Raw genomic sequence first — 18,023 nt, 5'->3', positions numbered from 1 at the left:
CTAGTCACTATGGCGACTATTTCTAAACCCTGCCCATTCTCAGTAGTTATTGTTGGTTTCCATCTCTCAGCTTTACACATACAACCCTGTAACAGTATATCCGATAGTTTAGCCAGAATTGATATTTTTAGCGTTGTACTACACATTACACTGTAAATTATGTATTATTGATGTTTGACAGATAAGAGATAAGTTTCAGATTATATTTACATTATAGTTTACTCATCCTGTGTGGTGGGGAAAACTATATTATAGGTGTATGCTTATCATTAACAAAACAGTAAGCAATATTTTCTGACAAAACGTCTTTGGCTTCATGTTTATATCTATTTTGTAAAAGTGGGAAATAAAAACATTAAAACGCGACGGTAACGCCGTGAAAAACTTGCATACCCCGCGCATGCGCACAAATGATTTCTATGCATTGTGTTGGTATGTTTACGGTATACTTTAAAGGCATTTTAAACAATTTGTGGTGTTTCATTTATTTATTTATTTATCTATTTATAAGATTCCTTTTCTGAATGTCAGAGTATAGCCATTTTCACTAATTGTAGTCCGGACACGTTTTAAAAACTACACCTCCCATAAATACTCGCTAGTCTTCGTTAACTATTAAGCTAGTTCGAACATAGCAGCCAAGGGTCTCTTTGAGGAGGTTATTTGTATATACGAAGTTACACCTTCTTTTGGTTAGACAAGAATTAGTTAGTAAGATAAGTATCTAGCTAAATAAATATGAAAAGCTTTTCTTATTTAAAATAAAAATAATAATAATAAAAAAGGGCTAACTGGTTAGCTAGGGGTTGTGCAGCCAGAAATGCCCGGATGAGATACTTGCGTCTGATTGGCCCAGATAGTGGCGGGGTTGCTATGCGACTATAAAAACGATATTTTTTTCACTTTCTTTATCTTCGGTTAGTGTAATACGTTAAAAAAAAAAAGCGAACAAACTTATACAAATGTTTATAAATCGAATTTGATTATACCCTTGGCTCGTTTAAAAAAAATAAAAATAAATCCAATTTAAAATGCACTTCCGGTACCGGCGATGACGTAATCCCGCACCTCTGAGCTCTGTGCCCTGTAACAGCATCATCAGTACAGAAGCAGCTCCGCAGGATCTGGGATAAAAATAAATAAACAAATAAATCCTTCTAAAGCGTCGGAGTCACGGTGCTGCGACATGGACGAGCAAAAGGTGAGAGAGAGAGAAAGAGAGAGAAAGAGAGAGAAGAGACTGAAAGCGCTCGTGATGTTTTGAGGATAACAAAGAAAGCAAGCAGAGTTGATGCATGAGGCTCTCCAGCTTTATTATCACTGCAGCCGCCCATCAGGACAGGACACAAGGACACAAAGTAAAGTCTTTATCAGGGGGGAGATAACCTGCGAATACTGCGTATATACAAATAAAAACACTTTGATTTGATTTGAAGTTCTATAGGAGCAGCAGGTGCATGTCAGAGGCGAGGTCATATATAAATACTCGTGCACGTGCTGTAGATCTGTCTTATTTATATATAGGCCAGTCTATACATTTATATAACGTGCATCATCATCATCATCATCATCATATAGTGTTCCTGCATTGCTTATTACAGTCTGGATGTTATGGTCAAGACCTTTTAGCAGTCCTGTGTAGGATCTCAGGGTGATCAGGGCGTGGAGGACCATCATCCCTGCACATCAAGCTTTTCCTCCCTTATACAGACTTTATGCATGCATTCACAGCATTTTGAAATCTGTTCTAATCCCTCCTAAAAGAATATATGTGTTGCTGGTTTGGCGGTCAGGCACGTACTCGGTAATCAGTCACTAAACTGGTCGTTTTTGTGCTTTAAAGTGGACAAACTATTAACATCCAACATCTACACCTCTAAAGCTGAGCTCTAACAGGCGAAATGCGTATTCAGTTATAAACAGCAGATCGTAGACATCTTTAAGCTAATTTGTTCATATCGGGTATTGCAGATCTTACAGGAGTTAGGAGAATCATCTTGATTCGGACTTTAGACGTCGAGTCCTGGGAATTAAGAGCTATAAAAAAAAATTTCCGAAACATAAACGGTCCTTCGGTTGGTCGGTCCTTTAAGCTTTCCTTTTCAGAAAGGGATACGATCTAGAATCAATATACGAAGCAAAAGAACCCTTTGGGAACCTGTGTTTGAGATTTCGTCACATGACTGTTTCGCATTGGAACAGGAAGTAAGGTAGTAGTTTTCCTAATCAGATCACCTCTGAAGCTGGGCACGATACTTATCAAATTCTTTCATTCTCGTTCTTATCGGTGCGCAGGGATGGTGCGTGAAAATGAGCTCCTTCTGTTTCAAGGAAATCGTCATCATCATCTTAAAGCAGAATATTTGGGATTTTTGCAAATGTTCTGAAAAGAAACCCACGCGGAATCATACGAAGAAGCAAGACGCTGATTTCCGGGGCTGATTTCTTTCTTTCTCGCCCAGACCGTATAGATTCATGCAGCCAATCAGTGTCGGTCGTGTCAGGTGATCACACAGAGAGACACGCCCCTTAGATTTGGTCGAGAAGATGTGTATATAGAAATAACGAACAGGAATGAAAGAATTGAGAGATGGCTACCGTGTGTGGGTTTTATTTTACGTGTGTGTGTGTGTGTTTCAGGAGTCTCTCCACAAGATCGTCAACACGTTGGCGCTGAAAAATGAGGAGATCCAGAACTTCATCTGCTGCCTGAAGCAAAATCTGCAGAACCTGGAGGTGATCAGTAATCAACTTCAGGATGGTTAAAGTAACTGTGATTTATCGCACCACCCTGTCGTTGATTATTTTCCTATAACGGCACGGCACGAGTGTTTTATTGAGTACTTTTACACCGTACATTGTACGGTGTAATAAGTCACCGATGTGATGAATGACTTGCTGAAAACTGTCGAGTCCAGCACTCTCACTACTGAAGTTTGAGAACTCTGTAGTAAAGCGTCAAGACATCAGCTTGATAAATGCCTGGCTCGAGCCAAAGCTGTTCTCACTGGCCCTGTGTATGTGTGTGTCTAGGCAAACTCCACCCGTGTTCAGGAGGATCTGGAGTCGGAGTTCAGCTCTCTGCATGCTGTTCTGGACGAGCTGAAGGAGGGAATGGTGACCCGAATCAAACAGGAGCGAGCCAGTCGCACGTATGAGCTGCAGGTGAGGGCTGGTTTCTCTTCTTTAACACTAATGAAGCTTAAACATCAACTAAAAACATGTTTTGAATATTAAGTATTACATTTCCCTGCATGATGACTCCACAAAAAAAACACCACTAGACAGCAGAAAAGGCACAGAAATCTCTGCACGTTTCCGCTGATTAATAAATCCAGATTTAATGAATATGCAAAAATGGACAAGAAGACTGATGCACAATTAGTACATGCTTACATCATTGTGCTTGACAGACACAGAGGCCACGCCTCCTCCTCCTACTTCACTGTGACTGACACACAGAGGCCACGCCTCCTCCTCCTACTTCACTGTGACTGACACACAGAGGCCACGCCTCCTCCTCCGACTTCACTGTGACTGACACACAGAGGCCACGCCTCCTCCTCCTACTTCACTGTGACTGACACACAGAGGCCACGCCTCCTCCTCCTACTTCACTGTGACTGACACACAGAGGCCACGCCCCCTCCTCCTACTTCACTGTGACTGACACACAGAGGCCACGCCTCCTCCTCCTACTTCACTGTGACTGACACACAGAGGCCACGCCCCCTCCTCCTACTTCACTGTGACTGACACACAGAGGCCACGCCTCCTCCTCCTACTTCACTGTGACTGACACACAGAGGCCACGCCTCCTCCTCCTACTTCACTGTGACTGACACACAGAGGCCACGCCTCCTCCTCCTACTTCACTGTGACTGACACACAGAGGCCACGCCTCCTCCTCCTACTTCACTGTGACTGACACACAGAGGCCATGCCTCCTCCTCCTACTTCACTGTGACTGACACACAGAGGCCACGCCTCCTCCTCCTACTTCACTGTGACTGACACACAGAGGCCACGCCTCCTCCTCCTACTTCACTGTGACTGACACACAGAGGCCACGCCTCCTCCTCCGACTTCACTGTGACTGACACACAGAGGCCACGCCTCCTCCTCCTACTTCACTGTGACTGACACACAGAGGCCACGCCTCCTCCTCCTACTTCACTGTGACTGACACACAGAGGCCACGCCCCCTCCTCCTACTTCACTGTGACTGACACACAGAGGCCACGCCTCCTCCTCCTACTTCACTGTGACTGACACACAGAGGCCACGCCCCCTCCTCCTACTTCACTGTGACTGACACACAGAGGCCACGCCTCCTCCTCCTACTTCACTGTGACTGACACACAGAGGCCACGCCTCCTCCTCCTACTTCACTGTGACTGACACACAGAGGCCACGCCTCCTCCTCCTACTTCACTGTGACTGACACACAGAGGCCACGCCTCCTCCTCCTACTTCACTGTGACTGACACACAGAGGCCATGCCTCCTCCTCCTACTTCACTGTGACTGACACACAGAGGCCACGCCTCCTCCTCCTACTTCACTGTGACTGACACACAGAGGCCACGCCTCTTCCTCCTACTTCATTGTGACTGACACACAGAGGCCACGCCTCCTCCTCCTACTTCACTGTGACTGACACACAGAGGCCACGCCTCCTCCTCCTACTTCACTGTGACTGACACACAGAGGCCACGCCTCCTCCTCCTACTTCACTGTGACTGACACACAGAGGCCACGCCTCCTCCTTCTACTTCACTGTGACTGACACACAGAGGCCACGCCTCCTCCTGCTCCTTCACTGTGACTGACGCACAGAAGCCACACCTCCTCCTCCTTCAGTAAATACGTGGAGGTTTTTCCTCATTAATTAAAAATGTATCATAAGTGTGTGTGTTTGCTTTGTTCATATGTCTCTGAATTGAACTTCTGATTAGATTTTTAAAAGCAGTCCTGATAATGGTGTAGATAATGAATTCATCATGAATAGGCATGAGTGTTTAGTATGCACTCGTAGGAACGGACACACCTGGAGAGTGTGTGAGACGACTACTCTCTCTCTCTCTCACACACACACACACACACACACACAGATTCTAGCAGAAGCTAGCTATCTTTTTATACAGACAAAATAACAGCACAATGATCGAAGAAACACAAAAAGACAAACCTGTTCACATTAATAATGTTCTCCTCAGGTGTGTAAAACGTACTTGTATCTCAGAGCAGTCCGAAAATGTTTGATACCACCAGAGTGCACTGTTTGTCTAGAAACTTCTTGTAATCACAACGAATCATCTGTAACATCTGTTATAGAATGATAGTTTAGGTACATGCTCCTTTAAATGATTTTTGCTTGGTACTGAATTTGTAGTGTATCTGAAATCAAATTCGTATCTAATAATTAGCAGTAAAAAATACTGGAAAACGGTGCATTATTAAAAATTTGCAAAATTCTTGGCAAATTCTAATTAATGTTGGTGATTTCTTTAGATTCCACACAAATCTAGTAAAAAATAAATAAATCTATGAACGCTAACTTCAAACAATCTTAGGCGCTCCTTTAATACTCAAATACTCAAATGTAAGAAACATGCAATGACATATTTCTGCCACAGAGGTCGCCAAATCCCACACATTTACACATTTTTAAAAAATCTTCTTGTACCAAAGCAAATTTAACAAATGAGTGGTTAATACTATACAGTGAAGTGTGTGTATGTGCGTGTGTGTGTGTGCGCGTGTGTGTTTCTGCACCATGTTTCCTTAGAATCAGCTGAGCGCCTGTACAAAAGCCCTGGAGAGCTCCGAGGAGCTGCTGGAAGTGGCCAATCAGACACTCTGCTCGTCTGAGACGGATGGCTTCACTCAGGTACACGCCCACTCAGAACATGGCAGATTTCCAACCATGAATCCAACAAAAATTGAAGCTGAGGAGAAATGTCTGAGTGGTCCGTGTACGTTACGTTCATTTGAAATGAAAAACGGGAAAACAGCTTTTTATTTTTATTCTTTCTTGGCAGAGTAAAAAAAAAAAACGAAGTTCATTGATTTTGTTTTTAAAATGATTTTACAAATTCAAATATTGACTCTTTTGACAAAGCCTAGAAATCAAATATTCATGATTTCAAATATGGAGTTCTTCTCCGAAGGAATTTTGCCTGGCATTTAGCGATTTCGCGAATGTTGCTGACCTAGTCACCCACAACCCATGTTAATTGAAAGGCTAATATCACAAAGCTTGTTACAAATGCACTCTGTAAATTTTCAGTAGATTAAAGTATTCTTAAATTGCAGCACTTGGAAAATCCCACTCTATTTATTTATTTGTTTGTTTTTTCCGGCCGCCATTTTGTCTGCGTTTACCGCCGCTATCTAGATGAGTTTAATAGCGATCGTGTCATATCAGCAGTTCATCCGGCGCTTACACCAACCCTTATCCGCGTCATTCAAGATCGTTAAATAAATTTAGCCTCAGAATGAATGTGAAATTATGGAAAAGGAGTAATATGAAGGCTTTTTTGTAATAGTTATTTATTTTAAAGCTATACACTGTTTTGAATTTTTTTTTAAATTTCATTTTGAGACAAAAAAAACCCCCCAAATGAACGCTATGTACCCGGACCCTGAGTCCATCACTAAAAACGTTTATTTAAACATTAGTCTCTTCTTATATAATGCACAAAATGTCACCAGTTTATTTCTATTTCATAAAGGATGTGTTCTTTTTAATATGACAGCATGTGACAACTTTGCATTAACGTTCCTGATAATAAAGGACTCACGATCTCTTTGTGACCTATTTGTGATTTTATATATATATATATATATCAAATCCTTTTTTTCCCTCAAGCTCTGCTGCAGTAACATGCCCATGGCTTGAACATGACATAATTACTGTAACAGAGTGCCACTTGTTGCCGTCACCGCTCGTCTCGGCCGTCTCTGTGCTCGTAATGACTGATGTATTGTTTATTTCTTTCTCGCTCCCTGTCTCTCCACCTCTCTATCTTTCTCTCTCTCCCTCTTTTTCTCCTTCTTCTCTGCTTTCAGGCGGCTAAAGACATAAAGGATAGGTACGGTACACCTGGAACACACCGAGTCTATATTGAGTTTTATTTAGAGCACTGCACCGCTTACCGTTTTCCCTCCGAAACTCTTAAAGGGGAGCAGTCATGCCATGAACTGATACCTGAATTCTGGACTCTGATTGGTCAGATTCGTTTTCTCTAACAGCACCTTTGACAGTAGCACAGGGTTTAAATTGACGCGTTCGTTCTGATACGTTATCGTTTCTATAGCAACGGCTCGTTCACAGTGACTTGGAGGAGTCATTTATCTGACATTCAGGGAAGGAGTCTCCAGTGTCAGCGCTTTGTAACGAGCAGTCCGAGGTAAAGCCGTGACTAAGTTCTCCGGCATCGTCGGGACAGAGGAGTTTACGCTTTTTTTGCGGTTTCTCACGAACACGACAAGCTGCGTTTGTTTGTTTTTAATCTTGCTAACATCGCGGGAGAGAAAAAAGAGGCTGGGGTTGAGGAACGAGTGTGAACAGGAACTAACGTCTTTCACGGAAGGTGCACAACATTAACCGTGACTATAAACCGACGGGACGGGTCGTTGTTTAATAGATGATTAAACGGTTGTTGTGGTGTAAGGGGAATAAAACACTTCCGAACATGCTGTTACAGGAAACTAATCTTACTAAACTACGGCGGGAGTGTTTACATTTATTTCTTACGACATTTATTTTAGTGGAAATCTGACTGATCCAAAAACAGCGTGACTGTTCCCTTTTAGGTTAAAAATAAATGTGTAAATTAAAAATAATAATAATTATAAAAAAGGGAAAATGTAAAACTGTGCACTAGATTACAGAATGTAGATAGGAATACAATCCTCCTCCTCCTCCTCATCATCACCACTAGCCAGTGCTTTTCATCGTTTCTTATTCCCTCCCCGTGTTCTTTTCCCTACATCACCACTTCCTGTCTCGTCATCTACATTCTCTCATCTGAGTGTTTAGTGTAGTGGTTTAACGTGATCGTGTTGACGCAGAGTATATGAGCGGAGCGGAGTTTTATTGTTGAATTGTTTTTTGTTTTTTTTCTAGATGTGAGCCGCTAAACTGCGCAAAAGGAAAGAGTTGTAGAGTTTTGATAATGATAATGAGTCTTTATTAATCACATATACATTACAGCACAGTGAAATTCCTTTCCTCGCATTTCCCAGCATGTCAGGAAGTTGGGGTCAGAGCGCAGGGTCGGCCATGATACAGCGCCCCCTGGAGCAGAGAGAGTTGAGAGCCTTGCTCAAGGGCCCAACAGTGCTGGGCTTGAACCCCCGACCTTCAGATCAGTAACCCAGACCCTTAACCGCCAAGCCACTGCTACCTCCTTTTACAAGGACGTTTTTTGGGGGGGTTTTTTCCCCTTACCCGACACATACCTCACACTGTGGGTTGTAATTATGTGCAGTGTGAAACCAAACAACACACCGAATTATCCATAAGAACCAGTTTCGCTCTGATTTGGACTCCACGAGGTGTCGAAGCGCATTTACACACACGTCGTCAGTGAAAACGTAATAACGACTCATTGTATCACCCAACTGATCTATCGGTCAGGTCTAACATTACTACTGGCTCACGATAGAAGATTCATTTAAGTGATGTCTGACGAGTTGTTACGGAAAACTTGTTCCGCTTTATTCCTCTCACATGCTCTGTGCTGTGGATCGTCAGGGTTTCTGTTCCGCATGATCGCTTTATTGTGCACGTTTACTGAAGTTCTTAAAATGTGTTATAGTGTGTTAATTGTGTTTTGCGTGTGTGTGTGTGTGTGTGTGTGTGTTGCGCAGTGTTACCATGGCCCCAGCCTTTCGCATCTCTTTAAAAGCTAAAGTGAGTGACAGTATGAGTCACCTGATGGTGGACTTCACTCAGGAGCGTGAGGTGCTGCAGGCCATCAAGTTCCTCCCAGGTCAGCTTCACACCACAAACACTGTTAGTAGAGAAGTGAGTTGTTGTGATTTGATAGATTTAGCTGCTGCTAATATAAAATGATTGAGAATGTGATCTCCGAGACTCTGAGACTAGTTTAGTTCGTGAAAACAAAAGAGGTAAAAGCTAGGTTTTTCACCCTGCGACGGAAAAGCCTGTTCACCGAAAGGGAAAGGACGTGAGACATGAACGAGGCACGTTCGCTTCTGGTAGCAGTTACCTTCGATTTGCTCTGACTTTTTATTGAGTTGAACTCTGACCTATGAATTTATCATGAATATCCAATGGAACACAAGAAGGCGGGACTGTGTTTGGTTTTTAAACGAATAATAAAAATTGGAGGAGCTGCTTCACAGGAACAGGGCTGGGATGGCAGGCGTGACCTTTCTAATTTGCATATTCATACATATTCATATTCTGTATGGTTACTCTCTCTTGGTCTGTTGTTTCTTCACCCATAGTTCCCGCTACTCCAGAGATCCAGGAGTCCGAGTGTCAGGTGTGCGATAACTCCGTCACGGTGCTGTGGACTTTACCGGAACCGGACTCGAAAATCGACCACTACATCATCGAGTACCGGCGAACGAACCACGAGGGGCCGCCACGCGCTCGAGAGGAGCATCCCTGGATGGTGGTGGAGGGGATTAAAGAGACGGAGTACACGCTCACAGGTAGAACGAGGGATATCATGGATATTTCTTTTATATCTTTCAACTCTGTGTGAAACTCTTACTGAGTTACATTCATGTGTGTGTTTGCTTTTTTTCTTTTCACTTTATTGTATTTGGTCTGTGTGTAACGCTGGGGTGTGTGTGTGTGTGCGTGTGTGCGCACAGGCCTTCGCTTCGACACGCGCTACATGACGTTTCGGGTGAAGGCGTGTAATAAAGCTGTAGCAGGAGAGTTCTCCGAGCTGGTTACTCTGGAGACACATGGTGAGACACACACACTTAGAAGCGTACACACACTTAAAGATTAACGAGGCATACGGTTATTGACCGGTGCAAAACATCTGGGCTGATGTGCCGTGAGCTGTACGGCTAAAGACAGCAAACACACTCCAACGTTTTAACCAACTTCAGGTTGGGATATTAATTTTTTTCCCAAACATCTTTCCTCAATTATAATTATTTTTATTCAATTATTATTTCCTCATGATCATTTGTTTAGTTATATAGCACATTTTCCTACACACAAATCCTTTTTATGATATTTAATGGAAACAGCAGAGTAAAATAAAAATAGAACAACTCCAGAACTAAAATGTATACGAGTAGAAACATGAATATATGACAGAATATAATTTTATTATTAAAAGAAAGTAATAAATACTGTGTTAATACTGATAATATGACTGACACCGACACTGGTGTGCAAAACTTTCCTCTCAACTGTATCATTACGAAGCAAATATTTCTGTATTTTTATTTTGATCTGTTTCTCCTCCTCGCGCCAGCGTTCGTGTTTAAGCTGGACGCGGGTTCGGCCCACCAGAACCTGAAGGTAGAGGACCTGAGCGTGGAGTGGGACAGTAGCGGGGGGAAAACGCCGATCCAGGACATCCGCAAGGAAAAGAGCAGGACCAGCTCTCCTATGCACTCTCCGGCCAGGTCCGTCCCGCTTCTCCTGCTCCAATCAGAAGCTTCGATTTTGATTTTCACTCCCGGTGAAGGAGGCGTGGCCCATGTGGCTGTAAGTTTCAGTGAAGGAGGTGTGTCCTCTGTGCCTCAGTTTCCATGACGGGGGCGTGACCTCTGTGCCTCAGTCCGGTGAAAGAGGTGTGGTCTCTGTGCCTCAGTCTCAGTGAAGGAGGCGTGGCTTCTGTGCCTCAATTTCAGTGAAGGGGGTGTGGCCTCTGTGCCTCAGTCTCAGTGAAGGAGATGGGGCCTCCCATTTCTTTCTTATTTTTTAAATTTATTTATTTAAAAAGGAGTGTTGCATCATATTGATCAGATTGAAAGAAAGAAATGTTTCGGAAGAGAAGGATAGACACACATCCTTTAGATAATATTGCCTAAGGTAATGCATTATAATCTAATTCTTCTATGTTATATGTTGCGTATCATGTTCGTTGTCTTTGGAGGCGATTGTGCTGTTGGGAAAACGTTCCTCTGTCTGCGTGCACTGCGGAGGTGTGTTAATGTGTGCTTATCTCCACAGGACGGCCATGATGTCTCCGAAGAGAGCGCCGTCAGCCCGGGTGGGTCGAGACCGCTTCACGGCCGAGTCCTACACTGTTCTGGGTGAGTCTGGAGGAGAAATAACGTCATGTAGAGAGGATAAAGACTGTTTTGAGATGATGGTTACTGTAGCGTTTACCGCATTCTTCTGTTGTTGTTTGTGTAAAAGTCTTTGTTCCTGTGCGCTTTAGTGTGTAATTAAGGTTTATCGATTTAACGTGACGGAAAGATCGGTGTATCTCACCGTGATTACTTGCACGCAGGTGACACCATGATTGATTCAGGGCAGCACTACTGGGAGGTTCGGTTCGATAAAGAGAGCAAGGCGTTCGCTGCGGGCGTGGCACTGCGTTCGCTCGGCCGATTCGATCAGCTCGGGAAGAGCAGCGCCTCCTGGTGCGTCCACCTGAACAACTGGCTGCAGCAGAGCCTCAGCGCCAAGCATAACAACAAGGCCCGCACGCTGGACTGCCCCATCCCCGAGCGCATGGGCGTCTACTGCAACTACGACGAGGGTGAGGACACCGAATAAACGTGCGTTTCAAACACAGGAGTAAAAGTCGAAACAGTTTATGGATTCTGATTGATCAGAAGGTTTGATTTTTAATTTTTGTAGGGGAATATTACAGTTAAAGACCTCAGACGGGACCAGATATGATCAATGAAGACCAGGAGTCAAGAGGTGCAATCAATTGGAGAAAGTTCGTAGGCCGCTCTGCGTACACACTCATTACAGCCACGATTATACTTTCACCCAATCACTAAGCTAGACATTACATCAGGTCGAGCCATTCTGATTGGTTAAGGCATAGATAAACTTTAGGAAATTTCCACGTATGGGCTGTGATTCAGAAGAATTTCCTCATCGATTATCTGGACGTCCTCTTGTCTCGTCAGATGGTCAGTTCACCTCCGAACATCCTGTGACCAAAGACTGCTGACACACACACACACACACACACACACACACAAACAGATACACAAACAGATAAACAGGTTGGATTTGGTCAAGCTGGAAACGTTCCCAAAACATATTGATTAGATAACTAAGAATAATCAGTAGGCACTGATTATATACAGTTGTGCCCAAAAGTTTGCATACCCCTTGCAGTATCTTAACACTGTTAACAAAATAAGACGGATCATAAACATCCCATGTTGTTGTTTATTTAATTCTGTCCTGAATAAACTATTTCACATAACAAATGTTTACATAAAGTCCACAAGACAAAATAACTGAATTTATAAAAATTACCCCGTTCAAAAGTTTACACACCCTTGATTCTTAATCCCGTGTGTCGTTACCTGGATGATCCACGATGTGATGTGTTTATGTTCTGTGAGAGTTCTTCACGAGTCCCGTGTTTGTCCTGAGCAGTTAAACCGCCCACTGTTCTTCAGAAAAATCCTCCAGGTCCTGCACATTCTTTACTTTTCCAGCATCTTCTGCATATTTGAGCTCTTTCTATCAGCGACTATGTGATTTCGAGATCCGTCTTTTCACACTGAGGGACTCGTACACGACTATTACATTCACTGATGCTCAACAAGGCAACATGATACATTAAGAGCCAGGGGGGTGTAAACTTTTGAACAGGATGATCGGTGTAAATTGTTAATACGCAGGGTCAGGGGATTCCAGAATCCACCTTTCATTTTCTATAACAGCAGCTCTGACAATATATTATTATTGTTATTATTATTATTATTATTATTATTATTATTATTAATGCACTCGTTCTGATACGGCATCGTTTCTACAGTATAGTACATTTTATTTAACATTTTATGGAAGGAGTCTCCAGTGTCAGAGGCAGAAATGTAATGTGTTCTTGGTAACATGACAAGCTGCAAAATTTAAATTTTTTTGTCTTATTAACTTCAAGAGCGAGCAAAAAGAGAGGCTGTGGCTGTTTCATGGACGTTCCACAACTTTATACAGTATGTAGCTATAAACTGAGGATAAACACACGCCATTATCTAATTCGTTAACCTGTTAAACCGTAGGCAAATTGCTGTGGTATACATGCAATAAAACCCTTTGCTGTTAAAGGAAAATAATCACATCCCCAAGTTTTATTCCTTACATAATAAACTATCTAGTAAAAATATCGGCTAGACATGCGTATAATAAAATGTCTACCAGGATGGGATGAGTATTTGTATTTGTAATAATAATAATAATAGTATAATGTAGTAACAGTATTAGGATTGACCAAGCACATGTGACAAGGGCATCACATATTTATATTACTTTATAGGGATTTCTTTTTAATTTACAGTGTGTGAAATGTAAGTTTATGGTTCGCGATAAAGATATCAGTATTCTAGCTGTACCTTGAATCATTATCATTTTGACCCTAGATAAAGGAAATGGGTCAGTTGTAATCAATGAAGAGGATTAAAGGTTATAATTACAAAAAAAAAAAAATGAACAGAACTCCAGTGCCAGGTAATAAAGTACTGAGAATGTAGTAGTATGGTTTGGTGTCTGTCTTAACATATACCTTAATTGATCAAGTTTATTGATACTTTTTTAGACAATTCAAAATGTTTTAATTAACTAAGAGGAAATAAAAGGAATAAATTTTATATATAAACTAATTCAAATGAAGTGCAAAGTGCAGGTAGAAAATGTTTACCTGTTTAAAGTCTGTTAATAATTTTCATTTAAATCTACATACAAGTGATTACTTACTAATTATAGTTCATTCATAATTATACAATGTTGTGTTATTGTGTAATTATATGTATAATCCTTTAATCAGACTGCATGCCTTTTACATTCCTAACATCATTTATTAAATTTCGGACTTTTTTGTTTTCCCCGCCCTTCCAGGCACAGTGTCTTTCTACAACGCCAAAACCAAAACACTTCTGCATTCCTTTAGGACCAAGTTCCAGCAGCCGGTTATTCCAGCTTTTATGGTAAGCAACTGCAAACCTGTCTTCTGGTAAACACCTTAAAGTATCCGTGTGGGATTGACTTGAAGTGACTGAGTGAAACGTCAAGAAAGAAGCGACGTCATGAAAACTTGATGCCCTAAAAGGCGAAACAACTGAATGAGTCATACTTTGTTGTTGTCAAACTGGAACAAAGCATCTCTGAGAGTTTGTACAAATTCAAACGCGAGACTATATTAATATATTCTTTTATAGTAATAAAAGGTATGAACGCTAGCACACTCCTAACCCAAACCTTAACATTCATCATATTAATAGTAATTAAGTTGAGCAATTTTTAATTTTTTTAATACATATTTGTAAGCATTATATCATGGTCTTAGTTCCAGGAACCTTTTAGTTCCTTTTCCAGAGCTTGTAAATTTGTTCCAGAGCAGGAGGTATTGGGGTGGAGCTTCTGTATTGAACATCACTGTTTGCTCCAATGGAAACTTTACAAAATAAACCAATACTCTCTCTTGAGGCTGCTTTTAAAAGATCTGTAATAGCTAAAGTCGCTGAAGTCAAACTTCATTTTCTACGTACACGTGCAACAATAAGCCGCCATTTCAGCGACAACAGCAAGCCACATTTGAACTGAGATTTTCACTTTAGATTTTTTTTTTTAGGTATGGTGCGCTAAATCGGGAAAAATCCAAATGACTGGGTTCGGGTTAGGGTTAGGCTCGAGTGATTCCTTGCGTCAGTCCTATGCCGTGTGCGGGGCGACGTTTCTACAGTTCTCCATTCACAACTTGAGTTCCTACCTGCAATTAGTTAGCCAGGTAATTAGGTAATTAGTACCTGCCAGATACTGTTTGAAAACTGTGGTACTTCCTACCAAGAAAACTAAAGCTTGGAAGGAAATAGCAGAGATCGTTGGTCCCTCTGGTGAGTGTGTGTAGCGAGTACTGTTAGCTTGCTTTGCTAGTCTAATTTATGAATGTAGCTAGTACAAAGCCGAGCACGTAACATGTAAATTAACCAGACTGATTAGTGTGTGATTTAATTTCTGGTTAGCTTTAGAAGCTATATATAGCTACTACTTTTCTCATCGGAAGTAAATAAAAAAAAAACCCAAAAAAACGTTGGCTAGGCCACACCCACAAGCGACAACAGTAGCCATCGCTACACTCGCACAAGAGACAAACTACATTCTAGTGCGAATGTAAAACAAGGTGACTCGTAAGGATAATTTTTTTTTGTTGAAAATGAACAATAAAAAGTACAATTTTTACATTAAAAAAAAAAAGTTGTTGTGTGCAGGTGGTTGAAAACGCTATATTAACGTCATGACATCATATTTGGCCGATAAAGAAAACCTCAAAGAACAACTTCAATCTTAATGTTCTGGTTCAAAAGAATTCTAAAACACTAGTTCCTCAAAAAGGTTCCTGAACCTCCATGGAAGTTTGCCTGTTTTAACTCCAGAACATTTCACGTGAACGTATTGAGGTTTAAATTCTAGACCGAAGACGTTTCAGTTCATCACGGATGTGGTAAAGATGATCCTTAACGTTTCCTGCTTTGGGACTGTGTGTAGGTGTGGAACGGGAGTTTCTCGGTTCAGACGGGTCTGCAGGTTCCAACCATAGTGCAGTGCGGCCAGAAAAGGAACAGCAACGCCAGCAGCTCCAACGCCAGCCTTACCTAGACCTCCACTCACCCTCCTCCACCGTCTTCCTCCACTGCTTCGTAGAACTGTTGCCTGTCACTCAGGCTCTTAGCGGCAGCGGAAAGTACACACACGTGGTTTTTTTTGTTTGTTTTTTTACTCCGGTGTCTGGAAATGGAGAGAAGAAAAGAGAGAAGCACCAACTATCTGTGCCTTTCAGCTTTCTCATTTCATCCATGAACTTGTGAGACTTACACACAGCAGTATGACTGTACTTAAGTTGCATGGTTCTGTCAAGTCATTTTGTGTCACTGAAGACAAAAGCGAGGTGACATTTAGGCTGTTTACATCTTGAAATGTTCTCACATATACACCAAAATGTGCCAGGTGAATTGGTTTACACGCGAGAGTTTGTAGGTGTATGTGAGGTAAAATTGCGAACAAGGGTTTCTTTGTGAATTCTGTGCAAGAGTATGTTGTGGGTGAAGGTGGGTGTTTTTGTGTGAATGCGAAAGCGTTTTTGTGGGTATATATGAGGTAAAATTAAATGCGAGTGTTTTTGCTCAAATGCAAGTGCATTTTGTGGGTGTATCTGAGGTATAATTGTGACTGTGAGCCTTTTTTTGTGAATGTGAGAGCATTTGTGAGCCTATTTGAGTATAAGCGTGAGGGGGAACATTGTGAATGCAAGTGATTTTGTATGAACGCGAGAGCATTTTCTAGGTGTGTGTATGAGGTAAAATTGTGAATGCATGCGTTTTTGGGTGAATGTGCGAGGATTTTATGGGTATATCTGAGGTAAAATATTGCGAATGCGAAAGCATTTTGTAGGCATGTGTTTTTGTGTGAACGTGTGATTATTTTGTGGGTATATCTGAGGTAAAATATTGCGAATGTGAAAGCATTTTGTGGGCATGTGTTTTTGTGTGAATGTGTGATTATTTTGTGGGTATATCTGAGGTAAAATATTGCGAAAGCATTTTGTGGGCATGGGTTTTTGTGTGAATGTGTGATTATTTTGTGGGTATATCTGAGGTAAAATATTGCGAAAGCATTTTGTGGGCATGTGTTTTTCTGTGAGTGTTTGATTATTTTGTGGGTATATCTGAGGTAAAATATTGCGAATGCGAAAGCATTTTGTGGGCATGTGTTTTTGTGTGAATGTGTGATTATTTTGTGGGTATATCTGAGGTAAAATATTGTGAATGCGAAAGCATTTTGTGGGCATGTGTTTTTGTGTGAATGTATGATTATTTTGTGGGTATATCTGAGGTAAAATATTGCGAATGTGAAAGCATTCTGTGGGCATGTGTGAGGTCAAATTGTGAGTGCGAGTGTTTTTTTTGCGTGTGTGTGTGTGTGTGTGTGTGTGTGTGTGTGTGAACATGAGAGCAATTTATGGAAATGAAAGGTAAATGCGAGTGTGAGAGCATTTTATGTATTATTTAAGGACATTTTGTGGGTGTGGAGGGATAACATTTGACGAACAGCCTGAATGCCACCTCATAGCAAACCAAAATATTATATATTTATATATTTTCTTTTTTTTTTTTTACACTTCCAACGAGTTCCTTGTGTCTGCTCGGCCATTTAAACCATTTCAGTTGACTGTCCTGTTGTGTGGCTTTGTTTGAACACATTTTTGCACTGAATGTCTTTTACTCATAAGGCGTCTAATTCTGCTGAATGCTTCTCAAGTGAAGTTCGCATTATATTATATTCAGAACCAATTTAGCACACTAACTTAATGCTTGTAGTCAAACGATTCCTATCGAATATATACAACATTGTTGTTCCAGCAGACATCCATATGGAGGGGTGGAAGGGACCACAATAGACGAAAAGTGTGTATGATTGTGTGTATGAGTGTGTCTGTGTGTATGTGAGAGACGATGTACCTTAGTGTATTGCTGCCTTTGTAATGGCGAAGTTTTTACGCTTGCGGCGAACAGGTCGTACTTGTTTTTGTTGCACACAGATGTCGGACAAAGGTGAAAATTCCAGTTACCTCCACAAATATGTACACTATTTTATCATGTTTTTCAGATGACGTGCGCGGTGATCATGTTACTAGATATTACACTCTGCTGTTCGGTTTTTATTCTCGCTAACAGCCTACTGCAACGTACTATACATCTCTGTATATAAACCATTAATGCTTTAATGCTGAAACTGTTGTATTATAACACGCTGTAACGTCTTCAATCTTCCTCGTGTTGTACTCCTGAGCAAGGTAATAAAAAAAAGACAGCCATTTGCGGATG

At 41.5% G+C, this 18,023-nt stretch overlaps 1 protein-coding gene across 1 annotated transcript; it reads left to right on the top strand.

Annotated features, from left to right (window-relative positions):
- The first annotated feature begins 1,121 nt into the window (after positions 1-1,121).
- fsd1 (fibronectin type III and SPRY domain containing 1) lies at positions 1,122-18,013 on the top strand. Its single transcript, XM_053626029.1, has 13 exons — positions 1,122-1,201; positions 2,641-2,736; positions 3,034-3,165; positions 5,791-5,892; positions 7,074-7,096; positions 8,880-9,001; positions 9,483-9,692; positions 9,858-9,956; positions 10,478-10,631; positions 11,182-11,264; positions 11,465-11,716; positions 14,041-14,129; positions 15,688-18,013. Exons 1-13 carry the CDS (start codon positions 1,187-1,189, stop codon positions 15,796-15,798), a joined length of 1,488 nt encoding a protein of 495 aa, XP_053482004.1. The 5' UTR covers positions 1,122-1,186; the 3' UTR covers positions 15,799-18,013.
- The last annotated feature ends 10 nt before the right edge of the window (positions 18,014-18,023 follow it).

The sequence above is a fragment of the Ictalurus furcatus genome, chromosome 5, assembly GCF_023375685.1.
Source record: "Ictalurus furcatus strain D&B chromosome 5, Billie_1.0, whole genome shotgun sequence".
Classification (NCBI taxonomy): Eukaryota; Metazoa; Chordata; class Actinopteri; order Siluriformes; family Ictaluridae; genus Ictalurus; species Ictalurus furcatus.
This window is presented reverse-complemented; position numbering and strand designations above follow the sequence as displayed.